The sequence below is a fragment of the Hypanus sabinus genome, chromosome 2, assembly GCF_030144855.1.
Source record: "Hypanus sabinus isolate sHypSab1 chromosome 2, sHypSab1.hap1, whole genome shotgun sequence".
NCBI lineage: Eukaryota > Metazoa > Chordata > Chondrichthyes > Myliobatiformes > Dasyatidae > Hypanus > Hypanus sabinus.
The window spans coordinates 178,954,742-178,978,721 of NC_082707.1; the positions used below are offsets into that span (position 1 = coordinate 178,954,742).

General features: G+C 44.2%; 1 protein-coding gene across 11 annotated transcripts in view; it reads right to left on the reverse strand.

The window, feature by feature from the left end:
- Positions 1–23,980, reverse strand: part of ttll5 (tubulin tyrosine ligase-like family, member 5) — a 439,573-nt gene that overhangs the window by 129,651 nt on the left and 285,942 nt on the right. The window contains exon 30 of one of the 11 annotated variants that reach the window (XM_059960336.1): positions 8,232–8,870. The exons of the other annotated variants lie outside the window; for them this stretch is intronic. Coding sequence (XP_059816319.1) covers position 8,870 — 1 coding nt within the window. The 3' untranslated portion in view covers positions 8,232–8,869. Of the gene's footprint in view, positions 1–8,231; positions 8,871–23,980 lie in introns of those variants that run through there. 11 annotated transcript variants of the gene reach the window in all.

Consider the following 23,980-nt stretch of genomic DNA (forward strand, 5'->3'; position numbering starts at 1 on the left):
CACATCCCGGCTACTGTTCGGGTGCCTGTATATAACTCACCATCAGGATGTTTTTACTCTTGCAGTTTCTTAACTCTACCCTTAAGGATTCTACATCTTCCAATCCTATGTCACCGCTTTCTAAGGAGTTGATTGAATTTTTTAACAGAGCCATCCCATCTTTCCTTACAATACAATGGATATTAAGCTCTCAACTATGATCTTCTTTGTCTTGTCTCAGTGATGCCCACAATGTCATACCTGTCAATCTCTAACTGTGCTACAAGATAATCTATCTTATTCCGTATACCTCAAATATAACACCTTCAGTCCTATATTCATTATCCTTTTCTATTTAGTGCTGACTACAATTTTGCTCCATCATCTGCCTCTCCACCCTCACAGTTTCACACTATAGACAACATCTAGTTGTATACCAACTGCCCCATCCTCAGCCCTATTACTTCAGCTCCCATTCCCTTGCCAACTTAATTTAAACCCCCAACCCCCCAATATCTCTAGCATACCTGCCCATAAGGATATTGGTCCCCCTCAGGTTCAGGTGTAACCCATTCTTTTAGTAAAGGTCATAGCTCCGGCAAAAGAAATCCCAATGATCCAGAAATCCGAAACACTGCCCCTGCACCAGTTCCTCAGCCACTCATTCATCTGTACCATCACGCTATTCCTGTCCTGACTAGCACATGACACTGGGAGTAATTGCAAGATTGCTATCTTGGAGGTCCTACTTTTTAGCCTTTTGCTTAACTCCCTATACTCAACTGCGTAGGACATCTTCCCCCTTTCTACCTATCTCATTGGTGTGTCATGAAGTGTGTGAAAGTACGCTGTTGGACATTTACTCAATACCTAACCTATACTGTCCCTGCCCTGATAGTGTAGGTAGATACAAAGTAGACATTTAATTCTGTATCTAACCCATGCTGCCCATGTCCCGGGAGTGTGTGAAGGTAGTGTTGGACACTTGCTCAGTATCTAACCCATACTCTCTTTGCCATGGGTGTGTGGGTAAGTATAGTATTTAACATTTACTTTGTATCTAATGCATACTCTCCCTGCACTGGGTATGTGTGAATGTACAGTGTTAACATTTACTCTGTATCTTTCCCATACTGTCTCTACTCTGGGAATGTGTGAGGGTACAATACTGGACATTTATTTGATATCTAACCCATACTGTCCCTGCACTGGGAGTGTGCGAAGGTACAGTGCTGGGCACTTACGTGGTATCTAACCCATTCTGTCCCTGCATTGAGAGTTTCAGAATAAAACCACTTTTCTGTGCCATACTCTGAAGAAAGTTGATGATCCAACACTTTTACATTTCAGACCATCCCCCACCCCAAAATCCTGCCTTTCCCTGGGCTAGAGGAGGACTCTGTTCCATTACGATGAGTGTTGGTGATAACTCTGCTGTTTAATTTAAAATAACACATCCTTATGTTTCCACAAAAATACCACACATAGCAGGTCCATGAAATCTTGGGGAAACCTGATAGACATTTCCTGCCAAATATCCTTCTCAATCCACAGGGAGTTCATGTATGCTGTTTCATACCTCTCGGCCAAGCTGAGACAAACCTGCCGCCAAACAATGTGTCTCACTATTTCCACACAAGCAGCAGAGTGAGGCAGGCACAACATGGAACTGCACACTTTTCAAAGCTACGCAAAGATATTACAGTAATTGACATTCAGATCTTTTTAGAACTCAACTTATAAGTCAGTCTAAAAAGGACACTTAATCTGTCTGACCCCTCGTATTGTCACAGCTGTGAGTAGATGGTGGGGTGATACAGTCATGGAACATAGCAGTCTGAATTGTGAAGGTACTGTGGAGGAGGAGCTCCAGGCTTGGAACAAAGTGACATGGAGAAGGATATCTCCATGTCAGCCTCAATTGTTTCCTGGAATTACCTGCGATCCTGACCTTGTCCTAATTGAATAAGTTACAGGTTAATGAAATATTACACAGGAATTTGATGCAAAAATGAGGTTAATCTATGGATGAGGATTGGGAAAGCCACCAACCTGACCATTCTGAGTAACGTTTATTGAGAACCCCAAATAGAGGGCACGGTGGGAAACTTAACTTAGATTAGCTCTATTTGCTACATGAACATGGAAACATCGAAACATACAGTGAAATGCGCCATTTGTGTCAATAATCAACACAATCCAAAAATGTGCTGGGGCAGCCTGCATATGTCGCCATACTTTTGATGCCAACATAACATGTCCACAATTTACTAACCCATAGATCATTGAAATGTGGGAAGAAACCCACATGGTCATGGGGAGAACGTATGTATTACCTCCTTACGCAATTGAACCCCAACTGCTGCTTGTCACTACACCACCATGGTGCCCATCATTCAGTTTCTGCTGAGAGCAGACTATAGGAATTGCTCTATTACACATTACTGCAACCTGAGCTGCCAAGTTCCTCCAGTATTTAGTGTGAAGACCTATTTTGTGTTGCAGTACTGTCCTCAGATTGTTTGCCCACTTGAGTGATTAATCAACAGCCTGGTTTAACAGTTCCATAGTAAAGACAAAGCCTTCAATACAGGGAACCCCAAAGAGTGGCATTGCCTGTAGGATGCCTCTCTGCAGTGCAGCATTGTTGATGCAGTAACCAGTCTGACAGGGTGATGCTCTCCCAGAACCATCCCCGCAACAGTAAGATGCTTGGTCAAGTACTAGCCCTCTTGACAATGCCATACACCTCAGTATTGCTTCTCCAACGGGATAATGTGCCCCAGAATAGGTGCACACTCAGCAGTTGTCAGCACCTGGAAGGAAGTTGAAACTTTGATATTTTAACTTGAAGTCTTCAGACAAAAGCCACTCTAAGTTCTGGAGGGTGCCTCCCATTCCTATACACAGTACAGCACAGAAACAGGCCTTTTGGCCCACAATGTCTTTGCCAAGCGTGATGCCAAATTAACACTCATCCCTTCCATGGACTAGAAGGTCTAAGCATAGACAGTACAGCACAGTACAAGCTCTTTGGCTTATGATGTTGTGCTGACCTTTTAATCTCCTCTAAGATTAATCTTACCCTTCCCTCCCACAGAGCCCTCCATTTTTCGATCATCCATGGGGCTATCTAAGAGTTTTTTAAATGCCCCTAATGTATTTGCCTCAATCGCCACCTCGGCAGGACATTCCAAGATCCCTCATTCCTCCACACTTCCAGAATCCTGTCATTACCCCCATACTCTGTCTTCCAGAATGAATCACTTTGCAATTTTGCAGGTTGCTCTCCATCTGCTATTTCTCAGCCCAGCTCTGCATCCTTCCAGTGTCCCCACTTCAAGAGGTTAAGGGGCCTGCTTCCGCGCTGTGCTGCTCTATATTTCTCTGCCTGTATGAGTCCAAGACTGGCCACACTGGCTGGGCTCCAGTGCGCGTCTGTTGCTCTAAGGCTCCCACTGTGTACACGTTTGATTTACAGGTTGGGTTCCTGCATGAGATCAGCTCACTATCAGGTTTCACAGAGCTGGAGAATGGCAGCCAGAGAAGCACCGACCCTTGTGGACTGTTGGGGAAGGTGGGTGGGAGGGCAGTGTACTGGGGCCATAAGCACCATCTGCATCAAAACTACAGCCCAGGATACATTCTGCACCAGAAATGCCCAGGGTCACGATGCATTTGAAAGGCGTGCCTTCCCCACTGGCACACAATGTGCATTCCACTGGCATCAATGACCATGGCTTGCTCCAGCCCCATTATCTAATAACTGCTCTACATTGCTCACATTCCATCAAACCCCGTCAAAGGAGGATCAGTGTTTGCTTTGGCAGCCGGTGCTGGAATCAAACACAGCAGCGGCAGATCACAGTCTGCAGACACTTCCCTCACTAATGCCTCACCAAGATGGCTTCTTAACCCAGCTGGGTAGGAGCTGGGGGTGAAGGTACTGCAGAGTGACATCTAATAGATCACATACCTTAAGCTCATTGAGATCAAAGATTTACAGAATTGTCTGGGCAATTGGACTGTCAGTCAGCAACAATCTCTCTATTTGCCCCATCCTGCTCCATAAGTTTTTTACTCCTGGGAGCAGTGAATAAAAGTGCTGCTCTGGGACAGACATGCAGGGAAAAGGAGTGGGCAAGGAGTGGACAAGGAGCAGAAAGGAGGGAAGGGCAGGAACTGAGGAATGGTCAGGAGGGAATGGGTGAGGAGGGTGGTGAAGGAGGGGTGAAATGGGGAAGGCACAGTGGAAGAGGAGGTGGGGAGGGGAGGAAATGGGGAGAAGGGGAGGGAGGATCAGGGGTAAGGCAATGAACAGGGAGAATGTGAGGGGGAGCAGGGAGGAGGTAATGCTGCAAGCGGGCATGGTGGGGAAGGAGGTGAAAGGAGGGAGGAGGCAAGTATCACAGTTAAACCGCAGATCCACAGCCTTGTGAGCAAGGCAATAAATCATGAATTCCAGCAGTAAGACCTCACCACCCCACCCCCCCCCCACCAGTGTATGCCGTGGGCTGAGGTACTGCAGCAAGGTGCCAATAAATACTGCCTGCCAATGGACTTGAGTGTGATTAGCACTGTAACTACAATCAGCTCCCACACATAGCATTTGGCATGTATGTGCCAGGCAAATTGACAGTTACTTTTCATCTTGCTACCAAAGTCATAGAGTAAAAGAGGGAGATAGAGTAACAGTTTCTTAGTCTGAGTCTGTGCTAACCATAAACACCTAATGACACTTATACTATGCTATTCCCATTTCATTCTCCCCACATTTACATCACCTTCCCCCAGATTCGATCAGCACATTCACAGACACGAGAAGCAATATAAATTAGACAATGCACACTTCTCTGGAATGTAGAGAGAAGCCACACAATAACAGAAGGAGAGCATACAAACAGCACACAGACAGGACTGTGGCAGGGTCTCTGGAGGTATGAGACAACAGCTAAGCTCACTGTGCAGGGTAATCCTGCTGTGCATTCTGCATCCTTTGAAGAGACTGTGAATGCAGCTGGGGCTGCAGTCTCCTAGACCACTAACTCCAGCAGAGCACAATGCATGTGCTGACATAGGGGACTTCTGGCTCTGGAATCTGGAGGAAGACACTACCTGCTGAAGGAACTCGTCGAGTAGGGATGCATCTGTGGGGCAAAGGAATTGTCAACCCCAACCTAAAAGTATGTTGGGGTCATCTACTGTATCTGGTGCTCCTGGTGCAGTCTCTTCTACATCAGTGAGACCCAATGCAGACTTCACTGAGCACCTATGTTTCCTAGGTTTCCTAGTGACCACACCCATTTTAATTCTGCTTTCCATTCTCATTCTGACATGTTGGTCCATGGCCTCCTCTATTGCCATGATGAGGCCTCTCACTTCATATTCTGTCTGGGTAGCTTTCAATATCAGTTTCTCTAACTTCTGGGCATTTCTCCACCTCCCTCATTTCCATTCCCCATTTTGGTTCCCCTCTTACCCCTTCTCTTCTCCTCACTTGCCCATCTCTTCCCTCTGGTTCCCCTCCTCCTTCCGTTTCTCCCACAGCCCATTTTCCAATCCTTAGATTCCTCCTTCTTCAGTTTTTTACCTCTTCCACCTATCACCTTCCAGCTTCTTACTTCATTCCCTCTCTCCCACCCACCCACTTTCTGCTCACCTTGTCTCACCTATAACCTAACAGCTTGTATTCCTTATTGCTTCCCCCGCCCCAGACCTTTTCTGCCTCTTTCCTTTCCAGTCCCAATGAAATACCTTGGCCCAACATCTTGACTGTTTATTTCCCTCCATTGAAGCTGTCTGACCTGCTGAGTTCCTCCAGCATTTGTGTTGCCAAGGAATTGTTGATGTTAGGGACTGAAATCCTGTACCAGGACTGAAAGTGCTGGTTGAATCAGTCCTTGTACAGTCTGGTTCATTGCAAGGGGCTCTTGCAGGCCCACCTGTCAAGTCAAAAACCTACCAGGAAAGTTGTCTCAAGTTCTAGTTCATATGACAGGCAGCACAGCAGCAGTGGGCCTAGCCTGTGTTTGGCCCATATCCTTCTAAACCATCTGTGTTGCTGTCCAAGTGCCTTTAAATGTTGTTAATGGTATCAGCCACTTCCTCCAGCACCTCAGTCCCTCTCAGATTCTAAAGATTCAAGTATATTTATTATCAAAGAATGCATAAATTGTGCAATCTTGACATTTGCTTGCTCAGAGATAGCCACAAAGTAAGAAACCCGAAAGAACCCAATTAAACATAACAGTGGTTGGTTTTATCAAGCATGGTAACGAGACAAGAGTATAGAGAGGAAATGGAGCGGCAGATGGATTGCTGTTAGAAGAACAACCTAAGCCTGACTGTGGAGAAGACAAAGGAAATTATTATGGACTTCAGGAAGGCGCAGACAATCCATCCCCTCCTGCAAATACACGGCTCCTCTGTAGACAGAGGTAAGTGCACCAAGCTCCTGGGAGTTCACATCACAGGTGATCTTACCTGGTCCCTGAATATCACCTCCCTGAGCAAGGTGGCACAGCAGCGCCTCCTCTTCCTAAGAAGACTGAGGCAAGCAAGACTCCCACTTCCCATCTTAACTGTGTTTTACAGGAGCACCATTGAGAGCATCCTGACAAGTTGCATTTCCATCTGCTGTGGGAGCAGTTGAGCATCGGACCATCACACCAAAGGGCTGTGAGAACAGCTGAGAGGATCATAGGGCTCTCCCTACCATCCATCAAGGTATTTATCAGGAGCACTGCATATGCAGGGCCCGTAGTATTATTAAGGATCCCACCCATCCATCAAGCATCCTCTTTAACTATCTACCATCAAGCTGGAGAGAACGATGCATAAAAACAAGAATGATCAGGATAAGAAACATTTATTCCCCTAGGCCATTAGGGTTCTGAACTCCCAGCCATATCATATTTGAAGTGTCACTGATTAATCTGTTCCATACCTTACAACAGTTAATATTAATGCACTTTAGTTTGCTATTTATATGTAATTCAATTGTAAATTTTAATCCTTAACTTCATAAGTTATCGTGTATTATGTGCTTTACACCCTGGTTAAAAGAAATGCTGTCTTGTTTCTATATACATTATATACATGTATGCAGTTAAATGACAATAAGCTTCACTTGACTTAAAGAAAAAAAGAATAAAAATCAAAATAAAAGACCAACAGTCAATGCACAAGAGAATGAAGAAAAAAAATACAAATGCAAATCAAACAAACAACAGCACTCTGAACCAAAGCTCCGAGTCCTCTGATCCGTACCCCAAAGCAGTCCTGAGTAGGCCCAAAGCCTAGCTTATCAGTTCATCATATTAGTGGGCATGGAGCACAACAGTTGGGGCAGTCTTCAGCATCTCAGCACCATGGAGAGAGGAGTGACCATCATGGAGAACGAGCAAAGTCAGCTCTTGCCTTGGTTCCTGACACCCTGTCTTTTCAGTCTATCTGGGCTGGTGTTTAAGTTGACTAAACAACGAACAGCAAAAGACTCTGGTGCCCTGGAGAGAGGAGTGAACATCGTGGAGAGCAAGCGAAATTTGGCTCTCGCCTCCAATTTGGGCCAATGTTTAAATGCTTTAAATAGCGAATTATACCTTGCACTAGGACTTGGTCATTGCTGCTGTGAAAGGCTCCAGGCTGCCCAACAACTTTCTCTGGGTCCAGATTTCATTACCCAGCTCTTCAAATCAGCTCAGTGCCCAGAGCGACCGAACCTCACACCCGGGCCATTTGTACTTGCACCGCATCTCCTCTGCTTAATCCTGATTAAATCTCTCCCCTTTCACTTTAAACCTAGCCCTCAATCCTAAATTCTCCGGTCCAGAGAAAAAGACTTGGGTGCATTCACACTATCATTGCACCTAATGATTTTATACACCTCTGTATGTTCACCTCTTAGGCTCCTAAAATCTAATGAACATAGTCCCAATCTCAAGGACAGCTTCTACTCCACTGTTATCAGACTCTTAAATAGACCTTCTATACAAGAAGCTTGACTCTTGGATGCACAATCTATCTTGTTGTGATCTTGTGCTTTATGCACTCCACTTTTTGGCAGCTGTTGCACTTTATCCTGCATTACAATCGTTTTACTTTATTCTACCTCAATGCACTGTGTAATGCTTTTCACTGTATCGTGTAGCACGTGACAGCAATAGATCGATTTCAAAGATCAGAAGTTTAAAGTTCAAAGTAAATTTATTACCAAGGTACATATACTGCATGTCACCATATACAAACATAAGATTCATTTTCTTTGGGGCATACAAAGTAAATGCAAGAAATACAAAAGACAGCACCAACAAGGCAGACAAGTGTGCAAAAAACTGTGCAAACATAAGAGAAAGAAAAAAAAGTAATACTAATAATAAAATAAGCAATAAATATCAAGAAAGTGAGATAAGGAATCCTCGAAAGTCCATAGGTTGTGGGAATAGTTCATGATGGGGCAAGTGACGATGAGTGAGGTTATCCCCACTGGTTCAAAAGCCTGAGTAATCACTGTTCTTGAAACTGCTGCTATGGGTCTTGAGGCTTCTATACCTTCTTCCTGATGGCAGCAGCAATAACAGAGCATGACGTGGAGGGTTGGGGCCCCTGATGATGGATTCTACTTTCATGTGGCAGTGCTCTGTGTACATATGTTCAATGGTGGGGATAGTCTGGGCTATATCCACTCCTTTTTGAAGGATTTTCCGTTAAAGAGCATTGGTGATTCCATAGCAGGTTGCGATGCATCCAGTCAATATATTCTCCACCACACATTTATAGAAGTTTGCCAAAGTTTTAGATGTCATAACAAGTCTTCACAAACTTGTAAGGAAGTAGACGCTGCCATGCCTTCTTCGTAATGGTATTTACATGCTAGACCCAGGACAGATCCTCTGAAATGATAAAACTGAGAACTTAAAGTTGATTCCCCGATGAGGACCGGCCCATGGATCTCCGGTTCCCTCAATAAGCAGCTTTTTGGTCTTGCTGACATTTAGTGAGAGAGGTTATTGTTATGGCACCTCCCAGTCAGATTTTCAATCTCAACCCTTGTATGCTGATTCATCACCACCTTTGATTTGGCCAGTGGTATTGTCATAGAAACATAGAAAACCGACCACACAATACAGACCCTTCAGCCCACAATGATGTGCCGAATATGTACTTACTTTAGAAATTAACTAGGGTTACCCATAGTTCTCTATTTTTCAGAGCTCCATGTATCTAAACAGAAGTCTCTTATAAGACCCTATTGTATCCACCTCCACCACCGTCGCCGGCAGCCCATTCCACGCACTTACCACTCCCTGCGTAAAAAACTTACCCCTGACATCTTCTCTGTACCTACTTCCAAGCACCTTAAAACCGTGCCCTCTCATGATAGCCATTTCAGTCCTGGGTAAAAGCCTCTGACTATCCACATGATCAATGCCTCTCATCATCTTATACACCTCTATCAGGTCACCTCTCATCCTCCATCAGTCCAAGGAGAAAAGGCCGAGTACACTCAACCTATTCTCATAAGACATGCTCTTCAATCCAGGCAACATCCTTGTAAATCTCCTCTGGACCCTTTCTATGGTTTCCACGTCTTTCCTGTAGTGAGGGGACCAGAACTGAGCAGAGTACTCCAAGTGGGGTCTGACCAGGGTCCTATATAGCTGCAACATTACCTCTTGGCTCTTGAACTCAATTCCACAGTTGATGAAGGCCAATGCACCATATGCCTTCTTAACCACACAGTCAACCTGCGCAGCAGCCTTGATTGACCTATGGACTCGGACCCCAAGATCCCTCTGATCCCCCACACTGCCAAGAGTCTTACCATTAATACTATATTCTGCCATCATATTTGACCTACCAAAATGAACCACCTCACACTTATCTGGGTTGAACTCCATCTGTTACTTCTCAGCCAAGTTTTGCATCCTATTAATGTCCCGTTGTAACCTCTGACAGCCCTCCACACTATCCACAACACCTCTAACCTTTGTATCATCAGCAAACTTACTAACCCATCCCTCCACTTCCTCATGCAGGTCATTTATAAAAATCACAAAGAATAAGAGTCCCAGAACAGATCCCTGAGGCACACCACTGGTTACTGACCTCCATGCAGAATATGACCCGTCTATAACCACTCTTTGTCTTCTGTGGGCAAGCAGTTCTGGATCCACAAAGCAATGTCCCCTTGGATCCCATGCCTCCTTACTTTCTCAATAAGCCTTGCATGGGGAACCTTAACAAATGGCTTGGTGAAATCCATATATACTACATCTACTGCTATACCTTCATCAATGTGTTTAGTCACATCCTCAAAAAATTCAATCAGCTCGTAAGGCATAACCTGCCTTTGACAAAACCATGCTGACTATTCCTAATCATATTATTCCTCTCCAAATGTTCATAAATCCTGCCTCTCAGGATCATTTCCATCAACTTACCAACCACTGAAACAAGATGCACTGGTCTAAAACTTCCTGGGCTACCTCTACTCCCTTTCTTGAATAAGGGAACAATATCTGCAACCCTCCAATCCTCCGGTACTCTCTTGTCCCCACTGATGATGCAAAGATCATTGTCAGAGGCTCAGCAATCTTCTCCCTTGCCTCCCGCCGTAGCCTGGGGTATATCCCGTCCTGTTCCAGTGACTTATCCAACTTGATGCTTTTCAAAAGATCCAGCGTATCCTCTTTCTTAATGTCTATATGCTCAAGCTTTTCAGTCCCCTGTAAGTCATCCCTACAATCGCCGTTCATCTTCTGTAGTGAATACTGAAGCAAGGTATTCATTAATTACAGTCAGCTGTTCTAAGCCTCACAGCCATAAGTATAAAGTGAGTAGTGCAAAGGACCAAGCACACAATCTTGTGGTCCACCTAAGCTGATGGCGTTGGTAGACGAGATGCTGTTGCCAATCTGAACTGACTGAAATCTGCACAAGGGAAAATCGAGGATCCAATTGCAGAAGAAGGTATTGAGGCCAATGTTCTGAAGCTTATTGATTAGTTTTGAGAAGATTATAGTATTGGATGCCAAGCTACAGTCGATGAAGAGCATCCTGATGTATGTATCTTTGCTGTCCAGATTTTCCAGGGTTAAGTGAAGCCTGTGGACTTGTTGTGGCAGTAGGCAAATTGGAGTGTGTCCAAGTTGCTTCTCAGGCAGGAGTTGATATGTTTCAGCAAAACTCTCAAGGCACTTCATCACAGTGGATGTAAGTGCTACTGGACTTAAATATTCTTTTTAGGCACTGATATAATTGAAGCCTACTTGAAGCAGGTAGGTACCTCAGACTGCCGAAGCAAGTGGTTAAAGATAGCAGTGGACACTCCAGCCAGTTGATCAGCACAGGTCTTTAGTACTTGGCTGGACTGAATGCTTTCCATGGGATCACCCTCCTGAAGGATGTTTTCATGTTGGCCTCAGAGACTGAAATCGCAGGGTCACTGCGGACTGTGGGAGTTTGTGAAAGTTCCTCCATGTTTCAGTTACACATACACACAGCTCTACACACACACAAACACACACACTACAGGGCAAGTACAAAATTAAGTTCAATTGAATAAATAATCTGGACTCTTGAGATAGAGACTTTTAACAGATTAGCTTTCCTTGTCACATGTACCTTGAAGCATACAGTGAAATGTTTCGATTGCATCAAATCATATCAGTGAGGTTTATGCTGGGCAGACCGCAAGTGTCACCACACTTCCTGCATCAACATAGCATGCCCACAACTTACTAACTTTCACCGTATGGCTTTAAAATATGGCAGGAAACTGGAGCACCTGGAGGAAATCCACATACAAACTCATTACAGAGAGCAGCATGAATTGATCCTCGACTGCTATGCTACCATGTCAGACTTTATTTAATACACAAAAGCTGTTTTCAGTATTGAAAACAATGAGAATTGCCAAAACTCATCTTACCTACTCGAACCTGATATGACTCCAAACCTTGAAATACCGCAGCTTGTCATTTGGCTCATCACAACTAAAATGTTACAATAGCAAAAGAATAGAACAAACTATCCAGCATCAACCCAGGCACTGAAAACAAACATCCCTCTCCCAGTGCAAGGAAAACAAATGTAGCTTATTCATTCTCTTCCCAGGCAACATCAGACTCAGATTCATATTCAGATTTACTCATCGCATGTACATCAGAACATACGGTGAAATGTGCCGCTTGAGTTAACAACCAATAAACCTAAGGATGTGCTGGGGGCAGCCCACAAGTGTAACCACACATTCGAGTGCCAACTCAGCATGCCCACATTGCTTGGCAGAACAAAACAGAACAGACCAAGCAACAAAACAGCAACAGCGAAACAAGCCCCATTCTTCCCACCCAGCCACGCACATACACAGTCCTCTAACAACAGGGCGTCTTCAGCGTCCTGCCTCCAGCAAACTCGTGGATTCATAGACATTGGGGCGTTGACTTCCCCAACAGATTCACAAACCTTGACTGGACTTCTGATCGATTCTGATCCTGGAGAATCCCTTCTGCACCCTCTGTAGAGTAATAACATCCTTCCTATAATGTGGTGACTAGAACTGGATACAATATTCCAGATGTGGCCTCGCCTGTTTTAGCTAGTAGGACCCTAAATCACTCTGAGCCACCACAGTTTTTGAATGCACTGTGATAAAATTAATAATTTGCCTTTTCATTTTCAGAATTTGAATGTTTATTATAACTAAATATGTCATGAAATGTGTGGTTTTGTGGCAGTAGTATATTGCAAAAAAAGAACAAAATAGTGTTCATGAGCTGTTCAGAAATCAGAGGAAGACGCTGTTCCTAAAACTTTCAAATATCTTCAGGCGCCTGCACTTTCTCCCTGATGGTAGTAATGAGAAGAGGGCATGTGCTGGGTGATACGAGTCCTTAATGATGGATGCTGCCTTTTGAAGATGTTCTCAATACTGGGCAGGCTAGTGTTCATGATGGTGCTGCCTGGGTTGACAACCCACTGGTTCCTGTGCATTGGCCCCTTCATACCAGACGGTGATGCAGCCAGCTAGAATGCTCTCCATGATACATTGTAGAAATTTACTAAAGTCTTTGGTGACACACCAAATCTCCTCAAACTCCAAATGAAATATAGCTGCTGGCATGCTCTTCTTCATGACTGCATCAATATGTTGAGCTGAGGATAGATCTTTAGAGACGCTCAGGAACTTGAAGCTGCTTTTTCCTACTGAAGTGGATGACCTCGCATTTTCCTACTTTACAGTCTATCAGCCGCACTTCATTCCTCTGTGTCCCCCTCACAATTTGCTACCTTTTTTATTTTTATACCCGAGTGAGTCTGACTATCATGTAATCAGTCCCTTCATCCATCAGTAGTCAAGGCCCCTGCACTGCCATTATCTGTGCCATGAATATGATGGAAGTGAGGCTAGCTTTTCAAAAGTTGAATAGGTAACAGAAGATTGCAGAATGGGACTGAAAAGATTGATCTACAATGGGCTGTGCAGCCTCCTTCTGTGCGTAACTATAGTATCCTTCCACACTCACAAACCCACTGGTAAAAGTGTGGGTAACAAGACTCACAGTAATAAGACCCACACACATGCAGATGGATGAGATCACTATAAGTAGGGTAACAGCAATGCAATGTAGAGCTGAGAGCTCAGCTGGGATATCTGATTTCTTTCCGAATGTGAAACTTTTAAACAAACCAGACACAAGTGCTTCAGACGATGAATTCTTGCCAAAAATGAACAACTTTTTCAAAATCACAAGAATTTAACCAGGTTCATTCCTTTTAAATTGTTCAGCATGTTGAAACTATGTCCCATTGTACACATCGGCAGAATGAAAGGGAGGGGGTGTGGGGTAGATGTGTAATGAACTGCCAACACTGCATGGCAAAGTATGTGGCTCTGGGGAGGTTGGCCGGACATTTGACACAGGGTGTCAGACTGGAAGAGGACCTGGGGGCCACGGCAAGATCAGTGTGAGTGGAAAAGTGGCAGAGAGTAAGCCATAAATGAGTGACTGTGCCCTCAGCTCTGAGCCAGAAACTGCAGATACAAACAGAAAAGGCTTGGAAGCCTACCGAATAGTTAAGTGCCTAGGTAGAGTGGATGTGGAGAGGATGTTTCCAATAGTGGAGAAGGCTGGGAGCAGAGGGCACAGCCTCAGAATAGATGAACGTGGAGGCCAAGTCATTGGGTACATTTAAAGTGAAGTTTGATAGGTTCTTGAATAATAAGGGCATCCAAGATTACGGGGAGAAGGTAGAGGAATGGGGTTGAGAGGGATAATAAATCAGCCATAATGGAATGGTGGAGCAAATTTGATGGGCTAATGTCTTGTAGTTTTATGATCTAGATTATTCTGTTATTGCCCTTCCTTAGGGTTATACTATTATGCTGATTCATAAAGGCATCAAATGTTATTGGAAGAAGGCAGGAAAATGGGGTTGAAAAACAAAATATATCAGCCATGATTGAACGGTGAAGCAGACTCGATGGGCCACATGGCCGAATTCTGCTCTTATGTCTTATGATCTCATGAACCAGCAGTGAATTTGGGCTATGGGGGAAAGAGAAGAAATGAATGGGACAGATCTTGCTGACACACTTTATTAGGGAGCCAGTAACGATGAATCACATTATGAGGAACTTATGCTCCAAACAACATGAGAATATTATCACCTATCAATTATTTGAATAAAAAATTGTATGGCCACATTACAGTAAATACTGTAAAAGCTGAAGCAAAGTCCTGAAATCACAAATGAACCACCATCATACCAGTGGTTAAAATGAAAGGGCTGGTACCTCTGTAAATGGTCTGGACTGGATCTTTGCCCTGGCTTTCTGATAGGATAGCCTGCTTTGAGTCAGTTCAAATGGAACTTGAAACCACAAGGGCCACAAAATCAATGCAACCCACAAAGGAGCTGGAAGAACTCAGCACATCATGTAGCATCTATGGAGGGAAATGGACAATCAAAAATGTGGGCCATACACACCAAATGCTGGAGGGATTCAGCAGGCCAGGCAGCATCTATGGAAAAGAGTGCATTCGATGTTTCAGGCTGAAACCCTTTGGCAGGACTGATAAAAAAAAAGCCAAGGAGTAGATTTAAAAGGTGGGAGGAGGGAAGAGAGAAACACAAGATAACAGGTGAAATCTGAAGGGGGAGGGATTAAGAGCTGGGAAGTTGATTGGTGAAACAGACAGAAGGCCATGGATGAAAGAAAAGGGGAGAAGAGCACCAGAAGCAGGCGATGGGTGGGCAAGGAGATAAGGTGAGGGAGGGGAAAGGCGATGGGAAATGGTGAAGAAGAGAGGGGTGGGAGGCATCACCGAAGTCCGAGAAATTGATGTTCATGCCATCAGGCTTGAGGCTACCAAAACGGAATATAAAGTGTTGTTCCTCCAACTTAAGTGTCTCATCATGACAGTAGTGAGGGAAAAGGTGTAGGGGTAGGCTTAACACTTAGTACCATTCAGGGCCCTAAGCAGTTCTTCCAGGTGAGGCACCACTTCACCTGTGAGACTGTTGGGATCATATACTGTGTTTGGTGCTCCTGATGTGGCCTCCTGTTTATCAGTGAAACACGACGTAGATTGGGAGACCACTTCGCTGAGCACCTATGCTCCACCAGAAAAAGCAGGATCTCCAAGTGGCCATCCATTTTAATTCTACTTCCCATTCCCATACTGTCGTGATGAGGCCACACTTAAGTTGGAGGAACAACAGCTTATATTCCGTTTTGGTAGCCTCGAGCCTGATGGCATGAACATTAACTTCTCAAACTTCTGGTGATACCCCTCACCCCTCATCTCCTTCACCATTTCCCATCCCCTTTTCCCTCTCTCACCTTATCTCCTTGCCCACTCACTGCCTCCCTCTCGCACTCCACTCCTTTTCTTATTTCCATTGCCTTCTGTCTCTTTCACTAATCAACTTCCCTGCTCGTTACCCCTCCCCCTTCATTTTCACCTATCAACTTGTGTTTCTCTCTCCACCACCGCCCCCCCCCCCCACCTTTTAAACCTACTCTTCAGATCTTTTTTCTCTAGTCCTGCAGAAGAGTTTCGGTCTGAAACATCGACTGTACTTTTTCCCACAGATACTGCCTGGCATCTTCCTCCAGAATTTTGTGTGTTTTGCTCAGATTTCCAGCATCTGCAGATTTTCTCTTATTTGGAATCAATATTTTGGGCTGAGACCCTTCATCTGTCCATTTCCCTGCTTGACACACTGAGCTCCTCCAGTTCCTTTGTGTATTGCTCCAGACTTACAGCATCTGCACACTCTCTAGTCAACATGAAATCAACAGCTGTTTCAGAATGAATTCAGATTCAAATTTATTTATCACATGTACATTCAACCAAATATGCTGTTTGCTTTAACAACCAACATACCTAAGGGGGCAGCCTTACAAATACCGCCACACATTTCAGTGCCAAAACAACAAAAGCAAAACAAGCCAATTTCCTCCCTCCGACCCACACACACAGACAGTTCTCCAACTTCAGGACACACTTCTGGGCCTCCAGTCTCCAATTTCCAGGCTTCAGCCATTGTGTTTAGACTTCCAGACATACATACTTCAGTTCTTAAAGATTTCTGATAAGCCCAGGTGAGTCCTGTCCTTGTGGAACATCCTGATCAGAGCAGAATGCTGGCTATGTTAAAGATCAGCTGCTGCCTTCCTTAATAAGTAACTACTCAAAAGGAGTCAGGGCAGGAGGCAAGCAGCAGTGGTAATGACCTCCCATGCATGGTATCGTAGGGTGGCATGGTAGCACAGCACTTAGTGTAAAACTTCACAGCACCAGTTGTAAAATCGGGATTTAATTCCCATCGCAATCAGCAAGGAGTTTGTATGATTTCCGTACACATTCCAAAGATGCATAGGTTAAGATTAGTAAATTGTGAGCATGCTACATTGGCACCAGAAGTATGGAGACACCTGTGGACTTCCCCCAGCACATCCTTGGACTGTGTCGGTCGTTGACAGAACAATGCATTTCACTGTATGTTTTGATGAACATGTGACAAGTAAAGAAAATCTTAAAAGACATACTCAATCTCTCACTGCTGCAGGCAGAGGTTCCCACATGCTACAAAAGGGCAACAATCATACCAGTGCTTAATGAGAGAAGGGTGAGTTACCTCAACAACTATTGCCCAGTAGCACTCACATCAACTGTGATGAAATGCCTTGAGTGCTTGGTCATGACTAGAATCAATTCCTGCCTAAGCAGGGTCCTGGATTCACTGCAATTTGCCAATCACTGCAATATGTCCATAGGAGATGCAATCTCACTGGCTTTCTACTTGGCCTTGGATCACCTGGACAATAGCAATACCTACATCAGGCCACTGTTTATTAACTACAGCTCAGCGTTGAACACAATCATACCCTCAGTTCCAATCAACAAGCTCCAACATCTGGACTTCTGTACCTCCCTCTGCAACTGGATCCTTGACTTCCTCACCAGGAAACCACAGTCCGCGTGAATTGGAAAGAACACCTCCTCGCTGACAATCAACACTGCCGCACCTCAAGGATGCATGCTTAGCCCACTGCTCTACTTTCTCTACACCCACAATTGTGTGCTTAGGCACAACTCAAATTCCATCTATAAGTCTGCTGATGACTCAACTATTGCTGGCAGAATTTCAGACGGTGATGAGGACACATACAGGAGTGAGATAGATCAGCTGGTTGAGTGGTATTGTAGCAACAACCTTGCACTCAATGATAATACCAAGGAATTGATTGAGGACTTCAGGAAAGGGAAATTGGGGGAACACACACCAGTCCTCATCGAGGGATCATAAGTGGAAAAGGTGAGCAAGTTCCTGGGATTCTATCCTGGACCCAACATATCGATGCAATCATGAAGAACACATGGCAGTAGCTACATTTCATTAGGAGTCTGAGGAGAAATGGTATGTCAAAGACATTGGCAAATGTCTCTGGAAATACTCCTGAGAGCATTCTAACTGGTTGCATCACCATCTGGTATGAAGGATCACTGCACAAGATTGGGAAAAGCTGCAGAAAGCTGTAAACACTTTCAGCTCCACTATGGGCACTAACCTTCTCTAGCATCCAGGACACCTGCAAAAGGCGGCATCCATCATTAAGGATCCCCATCACGCAAGACATACCCTCTTCTCATTGCTACCATCAAGGAGGAAGTACAGAAGCCTGAAGACACACGCTCAATATTTCAGGATCAGTTTCTTCCCCTCCAACATCAGATTTCTGAATGGACAATGAACCCATGAACACTACCTCAGTGTTTTTTTTCTCTTTTTGCACTGCTTATTTATTTTTATATATACTTCTTATTGTAATTTATAGCTTTTATTATTATGCATTGCAATGTCCTGCTGCCACAAATCAACAAATTTCATGACATATGCCAGTGATATTAAAACTGATTCTGAAATCTTACATCCCATGCATTTGTTTGATCATCAGTTAAACTAGGTGCTCACTATGCTATTAAGCAGTCTCACTAGTGAGAGATGTGGAGTTAAGAAATATATACTTACACTATAAACTATGAGAGAGGGGATCACATTCCCCAAAGGGCCACCTGCTTTCACCATTAGCCGCTTGTGTGGTCAGATTATGATTTAGCACTGCTGTATTTGAGGCATTGTTTGCTTGTCAACTGTCATTTCTTGTGGAAGACAGCAGCAAAATTTAACTCTCAAGCTGCATTACTGAACCAGAGATGATCAAACTCCCTGGAACAAGCAGCCATCTAGCCTGGATCAAGAGGTTGACAAGGGCCACATGTTGGTCCTCAGAAATACAAGAGGTGACAAGTACAGCAGTTTGCTTTGCACATCTGAGTCCTGCCCTTCCCTCTACTGCCTGCATATCCTATTCCAGCCTCACAGCCCATTGTGGGATAGAAGCAATCCTTCAGCCTGGTGGTATGTGCTTCCAGGTTTTGTATCTTCTGCCTGATGGAAATGAATCTCGAGTTAGTATATAGTGACATATACAGAGTACTTTATTAATAAATTTACTTTGAATTTCTAAAAACTGAAGAGGGAGAAGAAAGAATGTCTTGGGTGGATGGAGTCTTTGATAGTGCTGGCTGTTTTACTGAGGCAGTGAGAAGTGCAGACATAGTGGAGGGGAGGCCGATTTTTGTGATGTGCTGAGCTGCGTCCAGAACTTTCTGCAGTAGAATAGATGTAGGGATGACTGACTTCTGTCAGAGAAAGGAAGAGCTGGGATTTTAAAGAGCATACATGAGGAAATCTGCAGATGCTGGAAATTCAAACAACAACACACACAAAACGCTGGTGGAACACAGCAGGCCAGGCAGCATCTATAGGGAGAAGTACTGTCAACGTTTCGGGCCAAGACCCTTCGTCAGGACTAACTGAAAGGAAAGATAGTAAGAGATTTGAAAGTAGTGGGGGGAGGGGGAAATGCAAAATGATGGGAGAAGACTGGAGGGGGTGGGATGAAGCTAAGAGCTGGAAAGGTGATTGGTGAAAGTGATACCGAGCTGGAGAAGGGAAAGGATCATGGGACGGGTGGCCTCGGGAGAAAGAAACGGGTGGGGGAAGCACCAGAGGGAGATGGAGAACAGGCAAACAACTAAATATGTCAGGGATGGGGTAAGAAGGGGAGGAGGGGCATTAACGGAAGTTAGAGAAGTCAATGTTCATGCCATCAGGTTGGAGGCTACCCAGCCGGTATATAAGGTGTTGTTCCTCCAACCTCAGTTTAGATTCATTTTGACAGTAGAGGAGGCCATGGATAGACATATCAGAATGGGAATGGGACGTGGAATTAAAACGTATGGCCACTGGGAGATCTTGCTTTCTGGGAGCTGGGATTGTTTTCCTTGGACCAGAGAAGATTATTAGATGAGATAGTCGAAATCTAGAGTATCTGGACAGAGATAAAATCAGAAAAAAGGTGGGAATACTTGTGAAGGAAGAAACCGTGTTATGCAGATGTTCTCCCCAGGGGTGCATTCTGACCTGTTGAGAATCATTTCAGGCATTATCGGTTTATAGTTCCATTTTCCAGCACAGACAGTTTTTGGTTTTTATGACCCTTCTATATTGGGAAAAATCATCTAAGACCAGAGGTCACAGATACCAAGTGAAAGTGAAAAGAACAAGGGACAATGAGGGAAAAATATTTTCACACAGCTGATAGACATGATCTGAAATTTGCAACTTGTAGCAAGTGTAAAGATAAGTTTTATTTGTCACATGTATAATGAAACATACAATTAAATGGTTTTGTGTCATCAACCAACACAGTTTGAGAATGTGCTGGGGCAGCCCGTAAATGTTGCCATGCTTCTGGTGCCAACACAGCAGGCTCACAATTTACTAATCCTAACAGTACATCTGGGGAATGTAGGAGGATAATCATGGGGAAAACATACAAACTCCTTTCAGACAGCATTGGGAATTGAACCCTGATCACTGGTGTTGTAAAGCTGTTACACTAGCTACTACGTTATGGTGTTGTCCAATGTAAGCAGATTCATTATCACCTTCAAAGAGCAAATGGTAATTGAGCAAGAAAAGAGCCTGGAAAGCTAGGGGAAAGAGCAAGGAATAGTAGTGACATAATGAGCCAGGCAACAGCATTGACATGATGACCTTTAAGGGAACGATTGGCCGGATGTCTGCACTACTCTAGTTTTAAGCCACTGCAATATGCAAAAGGACACTGTAGAAGGTTTATTGTTTTTTATTAAAAACTGCTAATCTATCCAATAGTTTGAGATGTGTCTATTTTAATGCAAGGAGTATTATGAACAAAGTGGGTGAGCTTAGAGCATGGATCAATACTTGGAGCTATGATGCTGTGGCCTTTACAGAGACTTGGATGGCTCAGGGGCAGGAATGGTTACTTCAAGGCTTACTGCCAGGCTTTAGATGTTTCAGAAAGGACAGGGAGGGAGGCACAAGAGATGGGGGCATGGAACTTGGAAGCACTGGAAACAGACATTCTCACGGAAACGTACAGAAGAAATGTGGCAAATGTTCAGGGGAAATTTATGTGGAATTCTGCATACGTGCACTCCAATGAGACAGGGAAAGGATGGTAGGGTACAGGAACCATTGTGTACAAAGGCTGTTGTAAATCTAGTCAAGAAGAAAAGAACAGCTTATGAAAAGTTCAAAAAACTAGGTAATGATAAAGATCTACAAGATTATAAGGCGAGCAGAAAGGAGCTTAAAAATGAAATTAGGAGAGCCAGAAGGGGCCATGAAAAGGCCCTGGCAGACAGGACTAAGGAAAACCCCAAGGCATTCTCCAAGTATGTAAAGAGCAAGAGGATAAGGTGTGAGAGGATAGGACCAATTAAGTGTGACAGTGGAAAAGTGTGTATGGAACCAGAGTAGATAGCAGAGGTACTTAATGAATACTTTGCTTCAGTATTCACTAAGGAAAAGGATCTTGGCAATTGCAGCAATGACTTAGAGCAGACTGAAAAGCTTGAGCATGTAGATATTAAGGAAAAGGATGTGCTGGAGCTTTTGGAAAGCATCAAGTTAGATAAGTCACTGGGACCAGATAAGATGTACCCCACATTACTGGGGGAGGCGAGGGAGGAGATTGCTGAGCCTCTGGTGATGGTTTTTGCATCATCAATGGGGATGGGACAGTTTCCAGAAGATTGGAGGGTTGTGGATATTCTTCCCTTATTCAAGAAAGGGAGTAGAGATAGCTCAGGAAATTATAGACCAGTGCATCTTACTTCAGTGGTTGGTAAGTTGATGGAAAAGATCCTGAGAGGCAGGATTTATGAACATTTGGAGAGGAATAATATGATTAGGAATAGTCAGCATGGCTTTGTCAAAGGCAGGTTATGCCTTACGAGCTGATTGAATTTTTTGAGGATGTGACTAAACACATTGATGAAGGTAGAGCAGTAGATGCAATGTATATGAATTTCAGCAAGGCATTTGATAAGGTACCCCATTCAAGGCTTATTGAGAAAGTAAGGAGGCATGGGATCCAAGGGGACATTGCTTTGTGGAACCAGAAGTCTTGCCCACAGTAGGCAAAGTGTGGTTGTAGACAGGTCATATTCTGCATGGAGGTCAGTGACCAGTGGTGTGCCTCAGGGATCTGTTGTGGGACCCCTGCTCTTCATGAGTTTTATAAATGACCTGGATGAAGAAGTGGAGGGATGGGTTAGTAAGTTTGCTGATGACACAAAGGTTGGAGGTGTTGTGGATAGTGTGGAAGACTGTCAGAGGTTACAGCAGAACATTGATAGGATGCAAAACTGGGCTGAGAAGTGGCAGATGAAGTTCAATGCAGATAAGTGTGAGGTGGTTCATTTTGATAGGTCAAATATGATGGCAGAATATAGTATTAATGGTAAGACTCTTGGTAGTGTGGAGGGTCAGAGGGACCTTGGGGGTCCAAGACCATAGGACACTCAAAGCTGCTGTGCAGGTTGACTCTGTGGTTGGGAAGGCATACGGTGCATTGGCCTTCATCAATCATGGGATTGAATTTAGGAGCAGCAAAATAGGACCCTGGTCAGACCCCACTTGGAGTACTCTGCTCAGTTCTGATCGCCTCAGTACAGGAAGGATGTGCAAACCATAGAAAGGGTGCAAAGGAGATTTACAAGGATGTTGCCAGGATATGGGAGCATGCCTTATGAGAATAGGTTGAAGGAACTTGGCCTTTTCTCCTTGGAGCGATGGAGGGTGAGAGATGACCTGTTGGAGGTGTATAAGATGATGAGAGGTATTGATCATGTGGATGGTCAGAGGCTTTCTCCCAGGGCTGAAATGGCTAGCACTAGATGGCACAGTTTTAAGGTACTTGGAAGTAGGTGCAGAGGAGATGTCAGGGGTAAGATTTTTTTACGCAGAGACTGGTGAGTTCATGGAATGGGCTGCCGGTGACGGTGGTGGAGGCAGATACGATAGGGTCTTTTAAGAGACTCTGGGATATGTACATGGAGCTTAGAAAAATAGAGGGCTATGGATAACCCTAGGTAATTTCTAAGGTGAGGACAAGTGTGGCACAGCTTTGTGGGCTGAAGGGCCTATATTGTGCTGTAGGTTTTTTATGTTTCTATGTATGCAAGATCTTGGTCATGTATTGTAACATCTCCTCATTCAAATTAGCAACTTCAAAGCATAGCTTTAAGGTGAGAGGGGGGAAAGTTTAAAGGAGATTTATGAAGCAAGTTTTTTTCTTTACACAAGGTGTTAGGCACCTGGAACAGTCTTCTAGAGGGGGTAGTGGATACAGATATGATAGTAACATTTTTTAAATGTATTTAGACAGCACATGGGTGTGAGGGAGTGGAGGGATAAGGATCACATGCAGGCAGTTGGAGTTAATTTATGGCTGGCACCCACACCATGGGCCAAAGAAGTTGTAGCTGTTTCTGTTCTACAGCATGGTTTCACATTCCATTGGACAGCATGGAAAAGCACAACACAGAAAAGGGCCATTCTCCCCGTTGTTTAGGTTTTGCTTGATAATGATCCCGTGAAACACCTTGAGCTGGCAGGAAGCTCTGCTGTCTCACTTAAACTTTGCCTTACCCCTCCCTATGGCTCTTATAAGCTAAATTCCAGGAATGATGGGTCCCGGCTGCAGGGAGTGCTCAGGAATTCCTATTGTTCAGTCCCCTCGGTGGAAGTTGGAGACAGGAGCAGGATTCAATCACCTGTTGAGGGGAGCGCAGGGCAGGGCAGGGGAGGGAAAGATTGTTGTGTGGTCCAAATGAAACCATGCTATTCATTTCAAGAAACTCATGTCAAATCTAAAGTAAAGAGAAAACTCACTGACCAGGCTGAGCACTAGATCAACTGGGGCATTGACATTTCATAGAATATAGAACAATACAGCTTTGTACAGGCACTTCTGAGAACATTGTTGTGCTAACCTTTTAACCTACTCTACACTCAAGGTAACTCTTCCCTCCCACATAGCCTTCCATTTTCTATCATCCATAAGCCTAAGCGTTTCTTAAACAGC